The sequence below is a fragment of the Ursus maritimus genome, unplaced genomic scaffold, assembly GCF_017311325.1.
Source record: "Ursus maritimus isolate PB19 unplaced genomic scaffold, ASM1731132v1 scaffold_27, whole genome shotgun sequence".
Lineage (NCBI taxonomy): Eukaryota > Metazoa > Chordata > Mammalia > Carnivora > Ursidae > Ursus > Ursus maritimus.
The window spans coordinates 3,642,319-3,659,975 of record NW_024425230.1 but is presented as its reverse complement, the minus strand read 5'-3'; the positions used below and the strand labels follow the sequence as shown (position 1 = coordinate 3,659,975).

Below are 17,657 nucleotides of genomic sequence, written 5' to 3'. Positions count from 1 at the left end.
GTTTTGTTTTTTGGATATTTACCTCCCTACACAGGTATGCATTCCAAAATAAAGCTAGGGAAGTTGGAGTTGTATGTTATCACACAATTAACCACAACCTAGGAAAGTAGTATAGAGGGCGAGGAAATGCAACTCATTTGCTGAAGCTGCCAGGCTCCCGAAAAGTTTGACAGCAGGTTGTATTTTTATGTTGTATGTTTGAAATTTTCTAAAATAGTAAAACGTAAAAGAAAGCTTCTATTTCATTTGGAAAGCTAATTATTTTAGTTTATGGTTCATTTTTTCCCCCAGAGCTTCCTGCAGACTGTGGGCTGATTCACAGATAACCAAAATATGTAAGAGTGTCCAGACAAAAAAGTACTTTAATAATAAGACATTTAGGGTAGAAGAAGTAGTCATTATAGTCAAGATTTCTGTTTTCCTCTTACTTGAGATATTGTTCAATGGCATTCTAGTAAACAGTAGTGAACAGGAGGCAATGGTAAGAGAAGTGGTAACATGCCCAGGATAATTACTAAGCAAGTGAGAGCAGCTAGTATGGACAACCAATGACTTTTTCTCTTAAAATATTTTTAAGGGTAGGTTTATTTTGAACTGTTTGTTAAAAGTCTATTTGATGTGAATTCTATATCTGATAACCTATACTCAATTACCATTCACAAACTTCATACAGATATGTTAATACAATTATAGAACTTCAATACTGTGATAATAGAACTTGAGAACTGAAGAGCACACATTTCTTCACGAATTTATTATATAAAATGCCCCCAGAGTATTTGATTTCTCTCCTTCTTTCATTATACACAAGCACATGGATGAGACGCTCTTTAAGATGACTGTAGTATCATGAGAGTCCCTTGCATCAAGGTAGTGTACATACCTTAACAGTGTTCTAAAGGCTGGCCCAGAAAACAACAACAACAAAAAAGTTACCTTATCACAGGAAAGCACTGTTTTCTTTTTCCTCTAAATTATGATGAAAAATGTCACTGTTTTATTTAGCATTATGGTACATAACAGATCTGTCTCAATTACTAAAATAATTAAAATAATCCTGAAAGATATCCTTTTTCCCCTCCAGTGATTTGAAAAGCTGTATTTTTCCTGCCAATTTCAAACAAATTATCAGGTTGATCTATCGTAGTCTGTTAAAACAATCATCAAAGCACAAGCTCAGCACATTAGCTGTATGTAGCTTGCAGTAAAAGGATATAACCGTATGTCTCTCCTCAGTTAAAAATACATAATCCTTTTATTTTATATTGCAATAAAAGAAATTAACATCACAGACACAGAAGACTAGAAAGGGGAAACTACTTACTTCTGAATGTCCAGTAATTTAAAACTATTTGTACTTTTCCACAGTACATGAAAGTAAAATTTAACACTTTTTGAAGTAAAACTTAATCTTTGGGGATATACAATGTAAATAGGACTTAAGAGTAATAGTTCCATTCATTTCCAGGTCTGCTTAATGTATGATTAAGTAAAACAAGGCACAATAGCCATCCTTTCCATTATGTTGCAACACTGATCATGTGCCTTGATAAAATGGCTGATTAGACAAGATGATGGCAACATGAAGGGAAGACTTTGGATTGTCTATTTAAAATGCAGGTAATAAGTAATTAATAAAAAATTTATTTTAAGTGCACTTTCACATGCTTTGCGTTTATAATAAACAACAAACTTCCTAGCCTTCTTGCAACAGGCTTGACTACCATTTCTTTTGGCCAAATGCACTTTTCCCCAGTAAACTTAAAACAACAACAACAACAACAACAATAACAACAACGACAACAAAATAATCCCTGTCCTTTCATATACTAAGAAAGAGGATTGGCTACTGAAACAGTTCATTGCAAGACACATGAAGACGACATACTGTGGCATGAGTTGTTTTTAATTTGTTGTGCTGTTACTAAAGTTCTGAGGGCTGCAGTTAAAACATTCCAAGTTCTCCCTTCCATCTTTATTGATTTCAAGATTTTGCACAGAAAACTCTTTGGGGACTAGAACAGCAGCAATTGCATCACACTGTTTTCAAGACTTCAAGTTTCAAAGCAAATTGTTTAAAAAAAAAAAAAAAGAAAAACAACACAGTTCCTGATTTGCGTTAGATACAGGGACGAAAATAGCACATACTTGAAGGTTACACAGTCTACAAATGGTGGCAATATTTTCCTTGGGAGAGTAGTTTTGTTGGTATATATTTTTTAAATACTCAAAAAGGCTCAACTTCAAGCAGTAATAAACACAAGCAAAAGTGATTTAACCCTTAAAATAAATATTCAGAAAAACCTCTCTGTACATACAAGTGAAAGAATAAGTAACACTTTCACGCAAAAAAAAAAAAAAAATTAATAATAATAAAGGATTTGTTCATATAAGTAGCTGAAATCTGCTGTTCCAGCCCACATATCCCCAATAAAGAAGGGAGGCACAGACATAGGTGACTACTGTGGTTCACTATCTTACAGCCTTTTTGTACTGGGACACTATCACCACCAATTTTATCCCTCTTGTTATATTTATTAAAATTTTAAATTTCTTTTTCTTTTCCTTTTTTTTTCATTTTTCTTTTTTATCTTTTTCTTTTCTTTTTTTTTTCTTTTTTTTTCTTTTTTTTACAGCATGCCAAATCCTTTGGCGTAAGTGATGGCCTTCAACAATCTTTCTTTAAGTTTTTCTTTGCTTGAATATTCCGGCAGTAAAAGGACATTAAAGCAAGTATGAGATGTAGGTAACCTAAACAGAGAGAAGGGGGAAAAATAGGAAAATAAATCATGGAGAATATGCGCAGTATTAAAAAATCCTTTTAGATGGTATGTATAGTTGAGATGGTTTGCAATGCAGAGTACACATTAATGAAACCCATAAACTTTTTGTTTTTCCTGTGCAACTACCAAATATCAGTTTATCTATTATTTAATACTAATGATGATGATGATGACTGATAACATATTATATCCACTGAGTTATTATGACATACCAGATATTGTTTTAGGTTTTCAACTGTTAGATCTCATTTAACTAAATCTTCTCACAATAAACCTATCATTATTCCCACTACAGAGTTGACATCACTGAGAAGTTAATTTACTCTAAGATGGAGATAATACTCAAACCTGGTTTTCGAGATGTCAAAGTCTGTGTTCTTTAATGCCAGTTGGAAATATTCTTGGGAATATGTTTATATAAATGACTTAATAACAAATATAAATAAATTTACATTAAAGCTATTATACATCAAAATAATGTGGAAAACTGTAATAGAAATGTCTCCATTCAAACCCTTAAATATGCTACTGTTCATGTATGACACTTACTCAACAAAAACGTTAACTTTTACAATGAAGAAAGAAAATTCAAGGTCAAGATTATGAAGTTGGATTCAAATGTTAAGATTATGAAATCTAGTGCTGAACAATTTTCTGAGCCTCAATTTAACCATTCTTAAATAGATTACATAATATGGCTTTCAATTAAAAAAACTCTGAACTAAAAACTGGATGAATCATATCAATTTGCAAAATTCCAAATCAAGTGAGCCCTGTAACAGTTTAGAACTAGGCCAGTGTTTTAAATATTTCCTCAAACAACAGTAGCAAAATATTCTCTGAACTACTAGTTCATATGATTTGGAGAGCTCCATGTAAAACTCTACAGTGCTCAGAAGCTCCTGGGCAGTTCCCATGTGCGTGATATGGAATGTACGGTTTTTGGTATATAGTCACAACTTAATAATTACCTTTCTGTGTCTGGGCCATTTTTGGCTATAATCATCTTTAATTTTCCTAGTCCGCCCACAGGTGCTCTGTCTGTGCCTGTTGTAAACTGCAAGAAAAGTCTTTTCTGCTCATCTGTAAATGAATGAACGATTTCCCAGAACTCCCTAATGAGAAAAGATAAGAGTACTAATTTTAGTTTGGCATTCATTTATAACTAGTACTAATATGAGTTTATGATTTATTAAAACCGTATTAGAGAGATAACTTGGAAGTTATATCAGAAATCCTAAACATTCATTCCTGTTGGTCAAGGAGCTACAAATTACTTATGCAAATTTATCTCATGGAAATACTTAAAAGCATAGTTCATGGTGACATTACCTAGAACAGTAAAAACTGGTAAACCGAAGTGTCCAATAACAGGAAATAATTATGAAAACTATGGTATACTCATACTGTATAATCAGTAACAAACAAAAGACAAACCCAAAACCCAATCGTGTGAATTGAAAATATGAGATTTTGGGGGGAAAAGGTGATAAAGATTAAGGTCAAAATTAAAAAAAAACATACACAAACATTCGTAATAGTAGGCATACGTTTTTTATATAAACCAGAACACTTGTTTTGTCACTGTGGAAGTGGGGATGGGGATAATTTTGATATTTCTGCTATATGCAATGATTTAGTCCCTGGCATTCCTAATACCTATGTGATAAAAGTCATGTTGTTATAGCGATGCTTGTTATACTCATTCTAAAAACAAAATGCAATTCATTAAGAGCAATCTTGGCATGCTTGTCTGAATAATGAGGTATCCATAAATTTAACATATGCACTAATCCTCAGCTAGAAAAATTTCAAGATTTTAGAAAAAAATGTTAATTGGTCAAGGAATACATTTTAATATTTATTTGAAAAGCTCTTTCCAGAATCTTGGCAGAGAACATCACACTTCCTACATGTGTAATTATAATTCTAGTTTCTGATATCCTAGTATTCCAGTACACAATTTCTATTATTAAAATGCGGGCATTTTTGTTGGTGCAATGCCAATGCTTCTAACAGGGTTAACAGCTTTATTAGACTTCCTGGCTCTCCTTCAATGTCTTCCCACTTCTTTTCCCTGACATTCTAACATCCTCCTCAGTTCCTACAAACCTCCCATTCACCTAGAGAAAACAATAAAGAACTACATCATAACAACAGAAAATTAGACATGGAACTTGCAGATGCATTTTTCAGGAAGAACTAAAATCATTCCACCGTCTAGATCATTCCTACTGGGTGGCTGACAAGAAAAGGTAAGTCTCCTGTGTCCCAGAGCTCTCTACCAGGGCAGAATGGCTCCCTTGCAAATGGGTGGTAATCAAGTCTTCTCACACTGTAAGAGTGCTCTGAAGCCTAACTGAACCAGCCACACCTGAAAAGGCAGATAGAAGGGTACCCTGACCAGTTTGCCTACATTATTTATTTATTTATTTGGTTCTTTCTATAATTTAAAATTAGAATTTAAAATACTGGGGTTACTATCAGTTTATATAATGAAAACATTTACTGGGCAAAATTCTTCTCTTCCTGTAAGTGCTATGTTCTATATTAAAATTCTGAATTAGGAACAACTATTTAGAAAACTGAAAATGAAAAAAAGCTTCTGTATTTCTACACTAAGTGGCAGCTTTATGGGTCATATCCCATTTACATCACCTAAAACCTATTCAGATCAAAAAGGAGAGAAAATCCAATAAAAACACCCATAACCTAAGCTTAGATTAAAACTAGGAAAACAGAGCAGCAAACTCCCAACTGACATTAAGTTATGAAGGGCAGAGCCCTACCCCAAGAGCGAACTACTAAGGAAATGTTAAGAGCACTGGCAACGGGGTGGCTAAAAGGGCAGGCCTTGGAAAAGTACCAGGGTAGAAATGACATATAGGCATGATGCCTGGAAGTGATGGGGAGCACCCTGGGAGACAGAGGTGCCCCTTGAAAGTAGCTTCGCTATAAAGGAATGGAAGCAGCTAATGAAAGAGGCCCTAATTAAACAAGTTAGAATTGAAGAATCAGAAGGTGCTAGGCCACATAACCATATATTAAAGAAACTGCTGTTACCCTAATAACAAAAGAGGGGACCATTTAATCAAGAGACCACTAACGCCACCCAAACTTCTCCCCACTCTACCATGAGATCTACTAATAGCAGGTCCAGAAAAACTCAACCAATAGAAACAGAAATCAAAGAAACAGAATTCCAAAATCCAAATAAAGGTATTATGAAACAAGTCCAGCAAATAAATAAGAAGCTAAATTATCTAGCAGAAAAAAAGTATACTTGAAAAATTCAGTGAAGAATGGAAAACCTTAATTCCCATATTCCAACATGAAGAGAAAATGCAACAGCAGATAGAAAAGAACGCCATTAATTAGAAATACAAAACTTAGACATGAACAAAACTGAAACAGAAATGAGAATACTTAAATACACTCAAGAAATATGCAAAATAAATTTGGAAACAGAAGGTTCACTTATAAGGTGACCAAAGGAAAAGTAGTCTGACCAAAATTTCTACTAGGGACACAGAGATTGGAAACAAAAGAACAAGAAAAAATATATATATTTGGAACATACATATGGAATAATCCATGTATGAGATGATTTACTGTGACATTACTTCTCATAGCAAAAGACTGGAAATAAACACTACATTCATGAATATTAATAATCTATATTGCTTTCACACAGTGACAGTATTCAGCCTTACAAAAGAACATGGAAGATATCTCCACATTGCTATGGAGTCATTTCCAGGATATAATGAAAAAAATTTCCTTGCTCTGTCCCCTGGAAGAAGTCTACATGCACTAATATTTAATAACAAAGGTCATACCTTTACCCCAAACTGACTTTTAAAGATGCCATTCCCCAATAATTTCTTATAAAAATGATTTATTTCAGGCTTAAGAGTTAAAACTGCTCAAGGTGAGCTAAAAATTTCAAAATGTAAAATGAAGTGATGTTAAAAGCATACCAAGACTAAGCAGTTTGAATATTACTAAGAATAATGACTGTGAAACACAATCAATATATAAAAATCCATCAGTTCAAAACAATATTCGGAAAGAGGAAAAAAAACAAAACCAAAAATGAAAACCCCCCCAAAAAAACAAAAAACAATTAAATGAACTCCAAACTCAACCGTCACTATTGAAATTATTACATTAACTTCTTACTCTAAAATATTTAATTACATTTTATTGTGCTTTTTCAGTAAAACTTTTACACAGTAATCAAATAGCAAACCTAATGAGGAAAAAGAATAGCAGGTATATATACAGAATGAACAGAAGAAATTTTTTTTCCCAATTACCATTTTGCAACCCCCAGGGAAACGATGGATTCAGGTAAGGATACTAACAGATACGAAAAATCAGAAGAAACATAGACTAAGGGGTTTAGGGAAGATGATGGTGGCACAGTTATTTTGTTTTCGGTTTTTTTCAATCTTCCTAATCTCTCCCATAAAATCAGAGCTAACTGGATGGAAAATGGAAGACCTACACATAACACCTTCAAAACTAGGTGACAAGATATCCTCCCACAAATTCTTCCATGTAAATGAAAAGGAACACACCACTGACAGCTAGAATACCTAGCTGGTATCCGTGTCACTGGGTGGCGAAGCAAAAGGAAGGCAACTGGTTTCTTACAGCCCTGGGAACAAGGGAACCTCAAAACCACCAACCCACTGGAAAGCACAGGCCAATTTGAGAAGACAGCTAAAAGAGAGTTATTCAATTTGTAGGCAAATGCAAGGGGATCATGATACAGTAAAAGGTCTGGGCCCTTAAAGCTCTCAAACACCAAAATTCCCTTCTAAAACTGAGGAGAAACTGCTGGAAATAAGGTCCAAATTCACCAAATCAAGAATAAAAAGGCCAAGAAAAATTCAAATAAATGTGGGAAAGGAGAGCAGAATAGGCAGTTTCAGAAGACACGAGGCTATACATTATGTACTTTTTTTTCTTTTTTAAAGCATTTTGCAAAAACAAAATGCACAGAGCTTTCCTGAAGCATGAAAACGCTGCCCTGGCCTATCTCTACCTCCTCCAAGCATGAGAAAATTCATCTCACTTAAGAAAAAAAAAGGCACAACAGAAAAAGATCACAAACACTAAGAGAGTTACTAAAAAGGAATAATATGTGCGTGTGTGCATGAGAATGATGTCTTTATAGAGAATAAAATTACACCGAGAGATCTGCCAACAAAACATATGAAAACTGGAAACAAACCTCAATGAAGCTAAAAATTTTTAAATAATAATAGAGGCTATGGAAGGGCAACTAAGAAACAAAATTTCAGAACAAGGGTAGTTAAAGAAAAGATTTTGGAAAATATGACAGAACTAGGGAGTAACTGTAAATAAAAAGAAAATAAATGTCAAATGGAGGAAACTAAAACTAATCTAGAGGAACCATAGGATAAATAAGCACAATGATAATATCACAGAAATAGAAGATAAAAATTACTTGAATCAAAAAGAAAAGAAGCCATGCCTGACAGTCTCCTTCTCAACCCAGAGACACAGTTGGCAGGGGACATCTGCCACAATTGGTGCTGGCCTGGGAAGTGCTCCCCTTCTTGTGAGCCCCAGAGTGCCTCCTAACCCAGAGACACTGAATGGCCATCAGCATGAGCAAAGGGGATCCTGCCACAATAGGCACAGAGCCCAGGAAGAGCTCTCCAGCCCCATGGGCTTGAGACACCATGCACCGCAGCCTGGAGAAGCTATTCATTCGCATCCCTCAAGCAACACCACCATCATGGACCACAGGGAGCCCCCATGGAGTGAGACAAATAAAGCAGAGTAGTGCCACGAAGGCTCTGAAAACTAAATTTGTCACTGGAACTACAACCCACAAAAAGCATGCCAGGACCTGCATGCTACACTTGGAAGAGGATGACTGCCTGCTGAAGTAAAAAAGTGCAAATAGGACCCAGAATCTCCTAACGGACATAATCCAAAACTACAACACGAAGGAAGAAAATCAAGCGGTGTCAACACTTGGATGACTAAGATGTTGGAACTGGGGCACCTGGGTGGCTCAGTCAGTTAAGCGTTTGCCTTCGGCTCAGGTCATGATCTCAGGGTCCTGGGATCAAGCCGCGCATCAGGCTCTCTGCTTAGCGGGGAGTCTGCTCCTCCCTCTCCCTCTGTGCTCTCTCTCTCAAATAAATAAATAAAATCTTAAGAAAAAATAAGATGTTGGAATTACCCGACAAGGATTTTAATGCAGTCATCATAAAAATGATTTTACAAATAAAAGTTCTATTGTTTCACAAATGAAACAAAACATCTCACAAAAGAAACAGAAGTTATAATTAAAAAGAGGCAAATGCAAATTATAGGACTGAAAAACACAGTAAGAGAAAAATACTGGATGGACTCAACAGTAAAGATGACAGAGGATAAAAAACCGAATGAGAGGAAACTGGAAAACAAAAAAACAAAAACAAAACCAAACAGGTACTTGTGGAACAATGACAAATGACTGAACACTGGTAATACTAGAGGCCCAGAAAGAAAGGAGAGTGGGGCTGAAAAAGTATTTGAAGAAATAATGGCCGAAAACCTCCCATGTTGGGCAAAAAACCAACCCACAAATTGAAGAAGCTGAACAAACCCCAAATGGCATAAACAAAACCACTCTTCAGCAATAAAGCGGAAATAAAGATATCACCAGACAAAGGAAAACTACAAGAATTTGTCATTAGCAGACCGGTCTTTGAAGAATGACTAAAAGGAGTGACAGAAGATGGACTCTTAAAGCAAATGGAAAGAAAAAGAGAAATAGCAGAAATATAGGTATATACAACAGACTACCATTCTCATCAATTTTGTAAATCCTATGTGATGACAGATACAAAAATTATAGCATTAAATTATTATAGCACAAAAATTATAATAGTATTAATATTCAACATAACATGTAAGCAAGGTTTCCACACTTCACTGGAAGAGATGTTGATCCACTTTCACATAAGCACACAGCAACCAGGAAGAACGCTATACTGAACAATACAACCCAAAAAACACTACAAATAAATCAAATAAAAAAAAAAGTTTGAGTAACTAAGTAACTCATGGAAGGCAAAAAGACGGAAACAAGCAATCATAAGAAGACAGAAACAGAAAACATAAAATGGTAGACATAAGCCCTAACGTATCAATAATTACCTTAAGTATGAACTGTCTAAATATACCAATTACAAGGCAGGCTGACAGAGTGGATGAAGGAAAAAACAGACTCAACCATACGATGTTTCTAAGAAATTCATTTCAAATTCAGCAATGGATAGGTTGAGAGTAAAACAACAGAAGAAGATACCATACAAACATTAAAAAATATTCATATTAGATTGACAGCAAAGAAAATTACAAATCATAAAGAGGGACCTTATGTAATGATAAAAAGACAAAATAACTCAAAATGGGTATGTCCAAAAAAAGAAAAAAGGTATGTACCAAAACACAGCCTCAAAATACATGAAGCAAAACCTGACAGAGATAAAAGAAGAGATAAATATCAGAAGTAACCTACAGAAATATGCTCAGCTGATTTTTGACATGTGAGAAAGTAATTCACTGGAGGAAAGATAAAGTAGTATGTCTAGACTATGCAAAGAACTCTCAAACTCAACAGTAAAAAACAATCAAGTGCACTCTTGGCATTTATCAGAGAAGTGAAAATGTGTGTTTACCTAAAAAACTGCACTTGATTATTTACAGCAATTTTATTCATAACAGCCCCAATTAGGAACAACCATGAAGTCTTTCAACAGTGAAATGGTTAAAAAGACTGGTGAATCCATATCAAGGAATAAATACTACTCAGCAATGAAAAGAAACTGTTGATATGTGGAAAAAATGTGGGTAATTCAAGGCTGAGTCAAAAAAAGCCAATCCCAAAAGGTGACGTATTATATGTGGTTCATTTAATACAACATTCTTGAAATGACAAAATTAAAGAAATAGAGAACAGATGGGTGGTTGGTTGTCAGGGGTTAGAGACCAGAGTAGGAATAGGGATAGGGTAAAGGTATGGGTATGTAAGTGTGACTGACTATAAAAGAGCAACAGGAGGAATTCTTGTAGCGACAGAATTTTTCTGTATCTTGACTGCATCCTACTTGTGATATTGAAATAATGTTTTATAAAAATTTGCCACTGAGGGAAAAATGGTAAAGTGTACACAGGGTCTCTGTGTGATTTCTTACAACTGTATGCCACTCTGTAATTATTTCACAATAAAAAAAATTTTTAAAAGTGTTAAAGAAGATTAACAGATCAGATAAGCAGATTTTGGAGGAAAGAAAATCAGTGGAGACAGAGAGCCACATCACATACCAATAAAGGATCAATCCACCAAAAAGACATACTAAGGCTCAAAGTGTATGTACCAATCAAGAGATCTTCAAAATACATAAAGTAAAAACTGATAGAGCTGAAAGGAGGAAGGGACACATCCACCATTACAGAGCATTCAACACCCCTCTCTCTGAGCAACTGGTAGAACTACAGATCAGAAAACCTGTAAAATCATCAACGAACAGAATCTAAATCAACATTTATAGAATATTCCACCCACCAACACAGAATACACAAATTCAAAGTATTAGGAGTCATGAAGACTAAGTTCTCTGACTAGAAAAGAATCAAACTAGAAATCAGTAACAGAGAAGAGGAAAATATCCGAAAACCCTGGAAATTAAACAAAATTTTGTTTAAATAACAAAGAGGAAGTCTCAAAATAAATTTTAGAAACACATACATAGGAAAAAAAGGGAAAATACAACATATAAAAAAATATGGGATATAGCTAAAGTAAGGATGAGAATAAAATTTAAAGCACTAAATGCTTACATTAGGAAAGAGGAAAGGTCTCAAATCAATGTTTCTATCCTCAGTAACCTAGAACGAGAAGAGCAAAATAAACCAAAACAAGGAAGGAACTAATAAAGAGCAGAAATCAATGAAATTAAAAACAGGAACAGTGAAATAAAAAGCTGACTTTTCAATATAATCAATAATTTGAACAAATCTCTCAAGCAAGACTAACAAGTTTAAAAAAGAAAAAAAACACAAATTACCACTATGAAGAATAAAAAAAACGGTATGATCAGTTCAGATCTGCAGACATCAAACGGATAAAAATGGAATATTATGAACTCTGTACACATAAATTTGACTACTCTAATAAAATGGATCAACTCCTCGAATAACGGAAATTACCATAACCCACCGAATATGAAAGAAAATTTTAATAGTCTTATAAACAGTGAAGAAATGGAATTTGAAATTAAAATGCACCCCCAAAAAGGAAATTTCTAGGCCCAGATGGTTTCATTGGAGAATTCCACCAAACATTTAAGAAATAATTAGTACCACTTTAACACAATCTCTCCTAGAAAACACACCACTTCCCAACTCTTTATGAGGTCAGAATTAACCATGATGTTAAAAAGAGACCAAGACAACGTAAAAAAAAAAAAAGACAAAAACTACAGACCAGTATTTTTTGTGAACTTAGACACAAAAATCATCAACCAATTACCAAGTCGAATTTGACAATCCATTAATGCAATGTGCCATATCAAATAGAGGATAAAGAAAAATCATACTTGTTTCAATAGATGCAGAAAAAGCATCTGACAAAAACGAAAAGCCTATTCACGACAAAACTCAACAAGCAAGGTATAGAGGGGAACCTCCTTGAATTTGTAGAGATAGCACTAACTACACTAATATCAAGCTTAATAAAGATAAGTGCTTTCTCCTAAATTTGGGAACAAGTCAAAAACAAGGCTTTTGCTTTTACTACTCTTATTCAGCACAGTGCTAAAAGTTCTAGCCAGCATAATAAGGCAGGAAAAAAGAAATAAAAGGCATACAAATTTAAAAAGAAGCATAACTATCCCTATTTACAGAATACATGAATGTCTATACAGAAAACCCCAAGATGTCTCAAGAAACAAAACAAAAATAAAAAAACAAAACAAAACAAAAAACCTTCTAAAATAAGTGAGGTTCAGCCAGGTCAAATGATATACAGTCAACATATAAAAAAAAAATCAATCACACTTCTATATACTAACAACATATGGAAACCAAAATTAAAAATACAATGCCATTAAAAAATAAAATAAAAATACGATACCATTTACAATCACTACAAAGGAAATCACAATCAAACAAAACATGTGCAGAATCTATATGCTGCAAATTACAATGATGATGAAATGAATAAAAAAAATACCTAAATAAATGGGGAACTATACTGTATTCACAGGTTGGAAGAGTCAACGTAGTAAAAATGCCAGTTCTCCCCAATTTGATCTTAGTGTAATTCCTATCAAAATTTCATCAAGGTTTTTTGTAGGCATAAACAAAGTGAATATAAAATTTATATGTTAAAGCAAAGAGTAGCTAAAATGTGGAAAAGACAAGAAATCTTTCATTTAAAATGGAAGTAAGCATTCTATCTGATGTTAATGCTTACCATTTACCTGTACTGTCGTATAAGTACCGTGCGCTAACCGATTGCGCCACTGGAGCTCCTACTATTTACCTGTACTAATAAAGACAGTACAGTACTGGCAGAGGGATGGATATGCACACAGATCAAGGGAAGACCATAGGGAATTCAGAAAAAGATTCACACAAACATTATAAACTGATTTTTGACAAAGATGCAAAAACAATTCAGTAAAGGAAGGATAGCCTTTTCAATAAATTATATGGGAACAAATGGACATCCATAGGCAAAAAAGTGAATCTTGACTTAAATCTCACATATTATATAAAAATCAACTACAAATGGACCAAGACTTCAATATAAAATGTAAAACTATAAAAATTTTAGGAAAAGAGAAAGACGGGGAGGGAGAGAGAGAGAGAGAATGAATCTTCAGCACCTAAGGCTGGCCAAGAGTTTTATATATGACTTCACCAAAAACATGATCCATAAAAGGAAAAATCAAAGCTCAAAATTAAAAACTTCTGCCATGCAAAAGATTCTGTTAAGATGAAAAGATCAGCCACAAGAGTAGGAGAATGTATTTGCAAATCACCCACCTCAAGAAGGACTAGAATATATGAAGAACTCAAAATTCAACAATAAAAAAAAACCAGACATTTCACCAAAAACAATATACAGATGGCAAATAGGTACATGAAAAGATTTTCCACTCACTGCCATTAAGGGTAATTCAAATTACAGTACAATGAGATATTATGACATACCTACCAGAATGGATAAAGCTAATGATTTTGACACCACCAAATGCTGGCAATGATATGGAGAAAGTGGATCACTCATACAATTCCCAGGGAAATTTAAAATGGTATAGCAACTCTGGAAAATAGTTCGGCAGTTTCTTAAAAAACTAAACACGTACTTATCATATGACCCAAGACTGCACTCCGGGACGTTTATTTATACCAGAGAAATGAAAACATGCTCTCGTAAAAATCTTTGCTTAAATGTTTAGTAGCTTTATTCCTAATAGCCAAATACTGACAACATCCCAAGTGTCCTTTAACAGCTCAATGGTTAAACCAAATACGGTACAATGTTGTCATGAAATACTATGCCGCAATAAAAAGGAATGAGCTGTTGATACATGTAAAAACTTTGATGGATCTCAGGAGAATCATGCTGGAGAAGTATAAGTATGCCTACAAAGGGATAGCAACAGGGACCCTTCTGGTGATGAAAAAGTTGTACACAATGATTGTTAATACTGGTTATGCGAATCTATATAATGTAATGAAAGTACGCAGAACTACACATACATAGAAATAAGTGCGTGAAAAACTGATGAAATCTGAATATGGTCCATAGATTGAACCAATATCAATTTCCTGAATTTGATACTGTGCTACAGTAATGTAAAATGTTACCACTGTGGGAAAGTGGATGGAGGGTACACGGGACCAACCTGTACTTTATTTATTTTTTTAAAGATTTTATTTATTTGACAGAGAGAGAGAGAGAGAGAGAAAGACAGAGACAGGCAGGCGAAGAGGGAGAGGGAGAAGCAGGCTCCCCGCTCAGCTGAGAGCCCAATGTGGGGCTCAATCCCAGGACCCTGGGATCGTGACCCGAGCCGAAGGCAGACGCTTGACCGACTGAGCCACCCAGGCGCCCCTCCAACCTGTATTGTAAAAGAAAATTCCAATAAATCTATAGGTATTTAAGATAAAATTTAAAAAAGAACCCAAAACCAAAATACCTTCCAACAAAGAAATGTCCAGGCCCAGACAGTCTCACTGGTGAATTTGAGCAAATATTTAAGAGAAAAAAAATACCAATCTTACAAAAGGAACAGCACTCTTTTCAACTCACTTATAAGGGTAGCAAAAACCTGATGAGTATTTAAAAAAAAGGAAATTACAGGTCAATATTCCTCATGAATAGAGACCAAAAAACCCTTAACAAAATGTTAATAAAATAAACAGAGCAACATATTTATAAACTAACAGGCCACAGCTAAGTCAGGCTTATCTAGAAATAAAAAGCTGATATAGTATTGAAAAATTAAATGAATCACATTAACTGTGAGGAGAGGTTAATGAAACCTGAATTTGACCAATCCTTTTTAAACAGAAACTCACTATCAACTAAAAAGAAACTGCAGTCCCTGCCTCTCACCCAAAAAGACTAATGAGGACCATTTAAAAAGATACTTCTAAGTCTTTCAGTAGTCAAATGAAATCAGGGAGAGTTTTATCAGCAACTGGAAAACATATACACAAAAACTTGATTGAGAGTCAACATTTTCACATTTTATTTTTATTAATGCGAGACTTTTAAATGTTCATGTTTTACATGTAGTTATTTTCTGAATAATTTATTTTCATTAACTATATTAGTGGTAAAAGTTGTGGTAGAATTATATTTTTAATATTAAAAACTAAAATATTTCTATAGGTTTTTTATATTACACCAAATGTTATGCTAATTTTTAGCTGAAATGTATTAAACAGCATTTCACTTCAATGAATTCTGAATATTTTAAATGAAATACCAACCAAGATACCAATATTGCCAATTTTTCCCTGGTATTGTAATAACTATTCCAAGTCTTCAACTTCCTACTAGTTGTAGATTCTATTTAATAAATTAATATTTTCATATATAGGTCGACAAAAAAAGAAGTTTGAATTTTGTTTAAAAAGATTTTAGAATACCATTAATGGTGAGAACGATTTGGAAGTTACTGTAACTCTTTTTCACTTGCCTTTCAAATCACACATTAACATGATCTTAAGATATATATCAAGAATTATGTTATTAAAAGCTAGAAATAAAATTAAAACTTTAATTTAAAAAATAATTTTTCCATAAAGAACACACAAAATATTTCCAAATATTCTCAGAGAAACATTAAGAGGCTACAAAATCCAATCTGTGATCAACATCACTAACAGAGATACTACTGCGAATTTCTTGTGACTCACAAGTGAGATTTTCTTTATCATGTTCTCAACCCTTTCATGTGTCAATTTTGAAACTTCAGGGAAGTAGTGTAATAATGGTTGCTTAGAGTAAATAAGCTCAATTGCTACTAGGAATGACTTAGGGTGTACTAACCTTAGTAACCTCCTACACACCAGGATGAAGAACAAAATAAGTAACATTAGAAAATAATGTAACATAATATAAAACAACATAAAATATTACTCATCTCTAGTTACAGTTGATACTCATTCTGGTGTTCACACTTACTGGAGTTTTAGAGCAATAACCTTCAGAGACAACCTCCAGGAAGTTATGCTTGCATTCCTCCCACCTTATCCCACCAGTGGGCATCAAAAAAGCATCTTTGTTCCCTTTTACCAATCTCCACAAGGGAGGAAGAAGCCTATGTCTTTTAAGATTGAATAGTGTAGTACAGAAAAGCAGATAGTATGGTAGGAACAGCGTTTGTTTGGAAACAGAAAAGACTGGGAATCTTTGCATTTTTCTATGACAATCTGGGGCTCAGTTTCTTCAGGGGTAAAAGAAATACTAATATGTATCTTGGCATGTGATCATGAAGATTAAATAAAGTAACATTTCACACAAAAGGTGCTTCATATGGGGTAGAGAGTAACAGTTCACAAACACAGCATTCAAAAGAAAGGAGAAATATTCAGACGGTAGCTCTATTTCCATCATTTTCTAAACATCAGTAAGCACATACTAGTCAGAATCACTAGGAATATTAGATAATTTAAATCCCAAATGCAGAAGAAAACATGTGACTTACATAAAACACTTCATTCAAGAAAAAAAAATCATAAGAATAACAATAAAAATGGTGATTATATTACAAATACACTTCTAATATTATAGATTGAGAACCTGTGAGTTTGCTTATTTGCTAAGTCTAAAGCATGAACTACACACCCCTTTGATGAATTAAATCTTCCTTTTAAGAATTAAGCACCTCACCTAATCAGAACAGAGTCCCTGGTATAGCCACCGTCATATTCCGTAGTTTCTTCTAGTGCTTGGAAATCTAGATTCTGCAAATTCAAGAAAATATGTCTTAACATATTTACCACACCATTACAAACAATAAATCAATAGGATATTTTTGCAGACACTTTGCTTTCTTACCCGGCTTCCACATATAAGCAATTCAATTTCCTCTGGTCTGAATAAATACTTTAAGGGAGATTCATTGGTCACCATATGAAAACCTCTCCGAAAGGCTTTGAACTGTTTTTCTACTGATTTATTGAGAATGTAGTCAGAATAGAGATTGACAAATTCCTGCAGAAAACATTAACCACAAGAACTTCTTATAATAAACACAACGAGATACTGGGCTACATATCCTTTTGTTTTGTTTTTATTTTCCCAAAGAAAGAGGA

The 17,657-nt window shown here is 34.0% G+C and overlaps 1 protein-coding gene across 3 annotated transcripts in view; it reads right to left on the bottom strand.

The window, feature by feature from the left end:
• Positions 1 to 1,960: 1,960 nt before the first annotated feature.
• Positions 1,961 to 17,657, bottom strand: part of UBE3A (ubiquitin protein ligase E3A) — a 95,991-nt gene continuing 80,294 nt past the window's right edge. For all 3 annotated transcript variants that reach the window (XM_040642657.1, XM_040642658.1, XM_040642659.1), the window contains 4 exons: positions 17,401 to 17,556; positions 17,233 to 17,306; positions 3,755 to 3,898; positions 1,961 to 2,751 (listed from right to left, as the gene is read on the bottom strand). In XM_040642657.1, the coding sequence (XP_040498591.1) occupies positions 2,631 to 2,751; positions 3,755 to 3,898; positions 17,233 to 17,306; positions 17,401 to 17,556 (495 nt within the window). In that variant the 3' untranslated portion in view covers positions 1,961 to 2,630. The remainder of the gene's footprint in view (positions 2,752 to 3,754; positions 3,899 to 17,232; positions 17,307 to 17,400; positions 17,557 to 17,657) is intronic.